Source organism: Nicotiana tabacum, chromosome 3 (assembly GCF_000715075.1).
Source record: "Nicotiana tabacum cultivar K326 chromosome 3, ASM71507v2, whole genome shotgun sequence".
Taxonomy (NCBI): Eukaryota; Viridiplantae; Streptophyta; class Magnoliopsida; order Solanales; family Solanaceae; genus Nicotiana; species Nicotiana tabacum.
Window position 1 is genome coordinate 2,793,349 of NC_134082.1, and position 8,617 is coordinate 2,801,965.

The following is an 8,617-nucleotide window of genomic DNA, read 5'->3' on the forward strand; positions in this document are numbered from 1 at the left end:
CTTCCACTTCCTGAAAGGTTAATTCTTTTCCAAATTTGGATAGATTCATATGCTTAGTATACTATTGCTCAGGACTTGGACACAACTAGTACATTTTTCTTGCACCAATTTGTATAAGTTTTGAGATGGCATATCCTGCATTAATAATGCTTACTGTTGCACATGATGAGGCCTAACGTAAAGCACCACCTATTGAAACATCTTGATCATTAGATACAGCCACTAAAGATCACAAATCAAGCGAATCAAGCAAAGTAGAGACATAAATAGATCCAAAGAAAAGAAGCAAGACGACTACCTCCGTTCCTCTCCTTAGACCGACAATATTACAAGACAAAAACAAGGCGATTATTACCTAATATAATAGTGTGAATTCTAATAATAATACCTCACAAACAAGATAAATCTTGTTGCATTGGAGTTTTATTGATTATAGGAAGAGTTTTCCCATGTTAGTAATAGTATTTCTTGAAAGATTTACAAAACTTAAAAAACTGATTAGCAAACAATTCAACCCATGCTAGAGGTTTCCCTCCTTTTGCTGCACTTCCTTCTTGCCCATCACAGCAGAGAGTCAAAAAAGGAAGAGAGAGTATACATATACTCATCACATTCTGAAACAGTAAAGAAAATTACAACAGAGTAAAAGAAAAGGAGTGACACAGAGAAATCCATCTTTAGGCTCAAAAGCTGATGTACATGCGCTCTGCAAAGAAAATTACACTGGTCAAACTCCTTCACATAAAATGAAATGGAGAAGGTAATAAGTTCGTCTATACTCACATATTTTCCCTTGGTAAGAGCGCTCAAGACTTAATCAGTCAGTAACGACCTGAATCCTGTCTTTTCCCATCATATCTTCAACTTCTTGCTTAATCTTCAGAGCAGATGCTTCAAGTTGAGGGCTCTTCCCCAGTTCGATACTTTTTAATGAACAAATATCCCCGAAACTGCGTGGAATCTCCTCAAGCTTACGACATTCCCACAGTTCTAATTTCTCAAGCACAGGAAAGGATTCCTCTCTAACCTCCCACTTGGAAAGATTCACTCGGTCCAAATACAAACATTTGAGTTTCTGGAAGGTGTCTTCCTCCCCCAGGTTCCACTCTTCCCCCTCGATGATTGTGTCTACAAGGTACAGATCTTCCAGCTTGGGAAGTCTTCCTATTGTTGATAGTGAATCGGATGTCAGAGGAAACTCAAACAAACACAATATTTTCAAACTCGAAGGGAAGAAAAAATCCCACAGCCGATTCGTCGCTACAGACGGTGCACTATCATTTGTATTTGAACTTTCAAAAGTTGCATTGAGATGTTCTAGTTCATTTAGGAAGTCCAGTTTCGGGAACCAATATCGCTCTGTTGAACAATCCCATGATTCCTTGAGATTAAAACTAAGCTCTTGAAGATTGGGAAACCTTTTGAAAATATCCTCCGTGTCTTTCGAATAGGAAAGTTTGAGTCCCGATAATCCTCTCAACTTCTCTAACTTTGAGTCCTCTACTACCAGTATTGGTTCATCTGTATCCAAATCAAAGAAAGCACAATCATCTATGTCCAGCACTCGCAACTTTACAAGATTCCAAATTGTCGGTAGTAGTACCAAGGGTGGTCCGTCGTTTACCACCTGTAGAGTTTCTAGATTCCAAAGATTTGAAAAAGACAAAGGCAGAGATTTAACATCCGTCTTAATGTTTAAGAACCTCAAATGGACCAATGTGCATATTTCAATGAGCAAAGAATCATTCACCTTGATAAAAGAGTCATCCAGTTGCAAAACTCTAAGAAGCCTCAAGTGTCTTAGATGACATATATCATAAAGACTATTGTCGAGTTTCTGTCCAACTATCCACAAAGAATAGAGGTGTTTACCAGAATGCCTTCTCTTTTTTGAATCGAACAGGACAAAATTGTTATGCCCAAAGTGCTCCTTATCATATCCAATGATCATTTGACGTGGCATCAGATCTGAAGAAGAAGATGATGAAGCATTTGAACTTATCAAGTCAAAAAACTTTTCCTCTCTTGCTTTTATCAAACAAAACTCATGCACAAGATCATGAATTTGGCAAGACGGGTTATAACCTATCTCATTGAAAGAAATAACCAAGCTACTAGAAATTAAATTATCCAAATAAACATCCATCACTTCTTCCACACTCTTCATCTCTGTGTGTTCCGCAAATCCTTCGGCATGCCAGAAACTTTTCAAAGTGTTGACTGAAAATTTTTTGTCCTTCGAAAAACTTGCAAAGTAAATTAAGCATGGCTTTAGGTGATCTGGTAAATGGTCATAACTTAATGCTATAACCTTCATCACGTCGACTTCATTCTGGAAAATGAAGGAATGCAAATTATTTAGAATTTCAAGCCAAACAGTCTTTTTCTTTTCCTTCTCAGCAATGACTCCAGCAATCAGATTAACCACCAAAGGAAGCCCTTTACAATTTTGGATTATTTCTTTTCCAGCATCCAGTAGTTCATCAGGGCAACTTCCATTTTCAAAGACCCTTTTCTCTATTAACTCCCAACTTTCTTCTGGTCTTAGCAATCGAAGGTCAAGAGGATCACTGTGGCATTGTGCATGCAAAGCCACTTTCTTATCTCGAGTTGTCAAAATAATTCTACTTCCTTTCTTAGCTTCAGGGAAAGGTCTTGTTAACTCATCCCATGCTGCAGTATCCCACAAGTCATCTAAGACGATAAGGAACCTCTTTCCAAATAGATGTTTCCGTAGCTCATTAGCAACATCAATATTATCGCTGTACTTCGAGACTGAGCCAGTAACATGATTAAAAATGTCCACCAACAACTTCTTCTCGTCATATTTTTTATCAACTATACACCATGAACGAATGTCGAAATGACTAGAAACTGACTTATCATTATACACTTTGTACGCCAAAGTAGTTTTACCGGAACCCGGCGTACCAGTGATCGAAATGACATCTAGCATTTTCGGTCCACTGGTGAGCTTACTGATAATCAAATCTGTCTCCTCTTTAAAACCTACGATTGTTTGACCAGTTGTTAAAGACTTCCTTTCAACGTACTTGGTGGGAGACTTCACAACTAGGAGGCCCTTGTTCTTTGGAATCTTCTCAACTAAATTCGGGACCTCTTCTTTGGTAAGCTTGATTTTTTTTATGACAAAGGGAAGTGAGAAAATAAGATGCAAGAGACCATTATCTCGTACAATAATTGAATCAATGACATCTTTTGCCTCATATGATAAATCTAGAACACGTGCCCATAGATCTTTATACAATTCTTGCTCAACATTTATCAAAAAAGATCTTATGAATTCTAGATCTTCATTCACCAGCTTAATTTCTTCCTTTATCAATGCGACTGAATAAGCATTGGAATTGAGCAAATCATTCAAGTGTCTGAGTAGAAGATGCATGAAGAGGGGACCATCACTCATGGGGAAACAGAGTTGAGATGAGTCCGGGGCTTTCAAGCAAACATCTTTGAGATATCTCTTCAGGAGTTCAATATTTTCAAGCAAGCCTAGAGTCGCAGTGTTTGTTTCATTGGTACTCTCTCCATTCTTTGATTTCTCTTCTAAGTCGCGAGCAATAGCTGATACGTCCCTGGTAAGTGCTCCAACACGTGCTAGGAATTCAAACAACTTGCCATTATGAATAGAGTCCTTAGGCACATCAGTGAGAATGATCAATAGGAACTCTATCATGACATGAACGTTTCGAGCCCCTGAAGTGTTAGCGGTAATTATATTCACCATGTACTCTTGTAGATGAATCAAATATCCCCTAAGAATGTCTGGATAGGTTTCTAGGAGCTGTTTAATGAAGCATCCAACTTCTGTTGACGTTGAAGCTCTCAAATTTGTATAACATATGTGCATAACCTCCAGTTCAATTGGAATAATCTTCAAGAGTAGATGTGCTAGCTTGAAGAGTCGAGAGTCTCCATCAATCCGATCATTCCAATGGAAATGTCCAACTCTCTCAGCCATAGGTTGAAGCTGAGGTAAGACGTATTCAATAATCTCATGCTCAACGCAACCATTCACTTTCAACGCATGGAAATCTCTTATGTTGCCACATACACCCTGAAGAATCTCATATTCATTCACTAAAGGAAAAACCTGTTTAGCATGATACTTGGATAGATGATGGAGATTTAGGAGGAGGAAGTCCAACTGCTCCTCAGTCATGGTGGCACTTGATCTAGAACGACGACAACGTGAGTTGGTACGAATATTATACCTGAGGCGAGGAAGGACATGCCGCATTTCATATTTAAACCTCATGTTGCGGCCAACATGATTGACAATTGATTGAACCAAATCTGCAACCTCTTTTCTTTTGCCAGTCATTATATCTTCAAACTCTTCCAAATCGGAATAAGAAAGCTGGGTGTATGTACAAAAAAATGCCAGCACCAATTTCAGCTTTTCAATTCGAACCACCATAATATTTTTTTGATTTTCTTCGTTCTTTAACCTCTCCAGGAATACCAGAACATTGACAATGTCCTTGCGAAAAGCAGAAAAAGACACCTGCCAAAAGACCAAATGTTGCATCAAATTTTCATAGCCACATATCTACCATTCAATACTTTACTCTATACAGGCAACTAACAGACTTTCTTCTAAATAGCCTGCAATTACGGCTTATTTCGAAAAAAAGTGAATTTTGTATGGCCAAACGTCCCCTAAATATTATTAAATCTAACCTGCGTCTCGACAGGATCTCCAAGCGAAACTACACCCCAGGATGGCTCTGATGTTTCTGACGGATGCGTAGCTGACGAACCCTAACAGATGACGGAGCATATAATATAAAATATTAACACATTTTATTAGATTAAAAAATAGCCTCAATGGATAATTGAATAAAAATGGCAATTGATCTGTTATCACAAGTTATAATTCAGTAATAGCGTTAGAAGATCTTTACACTATCCATCCTTGTGTAAAACATTTATATATATATTGAGGATTAATTGGATAACCATCTAAGTCAATATTAGTTTTAATACGTATGACTACATATTACAAGAACAACAACGACAACAACAATCCAGTTTAATCCCGGGGATGGTAGTGTGTAAGCGGTCCTTACCCCTACCCTGAGTAGAGAGGCTGTTTCCAAATAGATATCGGCATCCTTCCCTCCAAGAACTTAACACCTTAGTCTTGGAGAGACTCGAACTCGCAATGTCTTGTTTGGAAATGGAGATTACATATTGTAAGAACAATTGTGTAATTAAATACCTGAGTTGTAGAGCATAGTTCCAGTATTTTCTTAAAGGCCGCTTCAAGGAATCCTCCACAATAGTTGAAGAGAGTTTCTCTTTTCTGATATTAGAAAGGAAAAAGTTAGAGTGGAGAATAGGAAAGAATTACCACAAAATACATGTCACTTCACACCATAACAAAAAATGACCCATGTTTTTAAGTTTTACCCGATCTAGCCCATCGTTTGAAAGCTAATGCAAATTCAAAATTTGTATTCTTACAACTACGGGTGTACATGGACCGGGTTGATTTGATTTTTATCAAAATCAAATCAAACCAATTATTTCGGTTTGGATTGGTTCGGTTTTATCGGGTTTTTCGGGTCTTTTTATTACATGAATATTATTTCAATCTTACTTTGTTAAAATTATAGATAAAGCTTTGATAAGTGAATGTATATTTAGTAAATATGGAAAATATCGACAAACATATGATCTATTAAAGTATTCTAATTGGAGAATTTTTTAGTAACACATAATAGTTATTTTCTTAGCCGTCTAACAATAATTTTTCGTTAATTTACACTTTTAAGGAGGATCCCAAATATTTCTACATTTTCTAAAGAAAATTCACTATAAAGTCTTAAAAATATAAATAAAATTTATATATTTATATGTCGGTTTGGTTCGGATTTTTTTACTCAATACCAAACCAAGTCAAACCAAACCTAGTCGGGTTTTTTAATCGATTTGGTTTGATTTTTCGGTTTGGTGCGGTTTTCTGGTTCGGTTTGAACACCCTTACTTACAACCATTGCTTCTAAAAGCTATGAAGTTAAATTTAATTTGTATTCTCACAATCATTGTTTTCACTCTCTCTTCTTCTCACATCTTCTACATATGCTTTAAGGGGATGTTCGCCATTACTACTTCTCCCCCCTATGTCATCTGGTTGTTATGTAAGAAAATTGAAGAGTAGAAATCCACTATTGAAGGCTATTCAAGCTTTACTTTCGAAAAGAGGACTTTTTGAGTTTGTTAGTTGTTTGAATTGAGTGTAGTTCTGATTGATTGAAAATATCAAAAAGAGTTCAAAATTTAAATTTGAAATGATTTGGAGTAAATTTGAGCAAGATTTGAGTTAAATTTCAGAAAAGATGCAAGGAAGAAGACGAAGTCAATTTTTTGTATAATTATGTATAATCTTGTATAATAGTGTATATGAGTGTATAAACACATCTTATACACTATTTTCACTTTTATACACCTTTATACAAGCGTCTTTAGACGAACTTCTTCCACGATTTTCATATGCAATTCTTGTTCAAAACCGGTCCAAATCTCCATTAAATGACTTCAAATTTTATATACAACCTCTTTATACTATTTCTAACAAGTCTAAATAACACCCACTCCAAATTTCTTACAAAATTAAATTCGAAATTTAAACCCACATATTTAAACTTGTTAAAAATCTAATTTTCACCACCCAAATAGATTTAGTTTGTTGAACTAATATTTGAATCACAGTTATTGATTCAAAAATTAACTTAAAAGCTTGAATATTCTTTTTTAAAAATTAAATAGTATTTCGAGAACCTATTGGAGTTGGATGTTGAATCTTAGCCTATTATCTTTGGGCTAGTTGATTGTAAATTAAAATATGGGTTATAAAATTGAAAAGTAGGGAGCCCAGTTATTCTTATGTGAAAATTTTCCGGAGAAAAAACACGTTGGTTTCTTCTTAATTTGCAGAAACCTATTTATAATTTTGAACAGATACAACTTTTAAAGAAAGAGTCATAAGAATTATGTCACTTCCTTTTTATATATTAAAATAATACATACATATTATATTTTGAGGATTAATTGGATAATCCTCCAAGATAATATTAGTCTTACAACTTGTTTGGACGGTTGTTACGCATTGTTTGGACGGTTGTTACACATTGTTTCATAATGTATCGTATCGTACTGTATTGTATTGTACTGTATCGTTTGATAAATACAATGTTTGGATAGATTGTGTCGTTTGCCATCGTTTTATGATATCACACACCAGCAATATGAAGAATAAACTTGCAATATTATAAATAGAAATTATGATACATGATAAAATTACTATATAAAAAGGTAGGGTAAATGATAAAATAAAATAATTTAATAATAATAAAGGGTGAGATTGAGAGAAAAAGACAAGGTAACGACGCGACCACACCAAATCAGTCGTTACATAAAGTGACACATTTCGTCGTTCTGTAACGACAAATTTAATGATAAGATACAATACAATTAAAGTAACAATCAAATCAAACATTGTATTTAAAGTAACAATACGATACGATACAATGGGTAACAACCATCCAAACAAGGTGTTAATAAATATGACTAATACATATTGTATGACATACCGATAATTTGGTTGCTTTCCCTTTCTCGCTTTCTCCTTCGATTTGTTTTCCTCTTTCCATTATTGTAATTTTCACTGGTCAGTCCCCAAGTAACTGAAGAAAAGAAGCGTAAAAAAGTCACAGTAGAAAACATGATTGCAGATATATATAGCCATACATAAAAGTTCAGTTAAACAAACTTTGTTTAAGTTAATAGAGATTAAGATCATAATTGGCTAACCTTTTTACTTGAATGAAGCAACAGAGAGTATGGAGCGGTTGTTCCTTTCTGTTTTTTGTCAGTAAAATATTGCTTACTTCTCATGTGAGAGAATATAAAATGCTTCTGTATGAGAAGAATGAGATTCCAAAGGCATCTTATAAAGTAGCTTTACAGGTGAGGATGAGAAACTATTCCAAATAATGATGCTAAAGATAAAATGACCAAAATATGGCCCTTAAGTTTACTAAAAGTGAGAACTGTTGATATATCTAACAAAATGTGGTCATAAAATTTAACGGAACTATAAATAAACAAAATTTCATGTATGTCGAAATTTTATTGCATACAACGTGAAGTAAAGGTTGAAAAATGAGAAATAAAGAAATAAAAGATAAATAATATAATTTTTATATATATTCAAGCAAGAAAGTTACCATATATATATAATTACATTGTGGGTAAGCCAAGTGGCAAGCTAATAAATGCAAATAGTATATGGTAACTTTATTTTATATTTGACTATGTTAGTCTTTTTTTTTTTGACCAAAAGGAAGATAATATATTAATACTACTGGTTATCGTCTGTTACATCACCTTCAAAGTAGCACGTCTCAAGGACATTCAAATTACCCCACTCGGCTAGTTGGGCACAAACAGTAACAGCCATAGTTTTTACAAAATAAACACAAGAAGCCCTATCCGAAGCTAGATTATTTATTACATAAGAGGGTGGGTTATTCAGGAGTTGGAACTCACTCCCTTCCTTCAGTGCTTCCCTCGCCAGCTTGTGTGCTAC

At 34.9% G+C, this 8,617-nt stretch overlaps 1 protein-coding gene across 1 annotated transcript; it reads right to left on the reverse strand.

Annotated features, from left to right (window-relative positions):
* Positions 1 to 373: 373 nt before the first annotated feature.
* Positions 374 to 7,950, reverse strand: LOC142179360 (putative disease resistance RPP13-like protein 3). The gene is made up of 6 exons (XM_075249082.1): positions 7,840 to 7,950; positions 7,620 to 7,712; positions 5,246 to 5,329; positions 4,705 to 4,785; positions 784 to 4,528; positions 374 to 706 (listed from the first exon to the last, which is right to left on the reverse strand). The coding sequence occupies exons 2-5, from the start codon at positions 7,677 to 7,679 to the stop codon at positions 818 to 820; spliced, it is 3,936 nt and encodes a 1,311-aa protein (XP_075105183.1). The 5' UTR covers positions 7,680 to 7,712; positions 7,840 to 7,950; the 3' UTR covers positions 374 to 706; positions 784 to 817.
* Positions 7,951 to 8,617: the final 667 nt, after the last annotated feature.

Bases quoted from the DNA above. Each gene is read 5' to 3' on its own strand.
- LOC142179360 (XM_075249082.1), bottom strand. From the start codon at position 7,679: ATGGAAAGAGGAAAACAAATCGAAGGAGAAAGCGAGAAAGGGAAAGCA. The intron at 5,330-7,619 runs GTATGTCATACA...TTCTAATATCAG, and splicing joins GGAAAGCAACCAAATTATCG to AAAAGAGAAACTCTCTTCAA. The intron at 4,529-4,704 runs GTTAGATTTAAT...GTCTTTTGGCAG, and splicing joins GAGATCCTGTCGAGACGCAG to GTGTCTTTTTCTGCTTTTCG.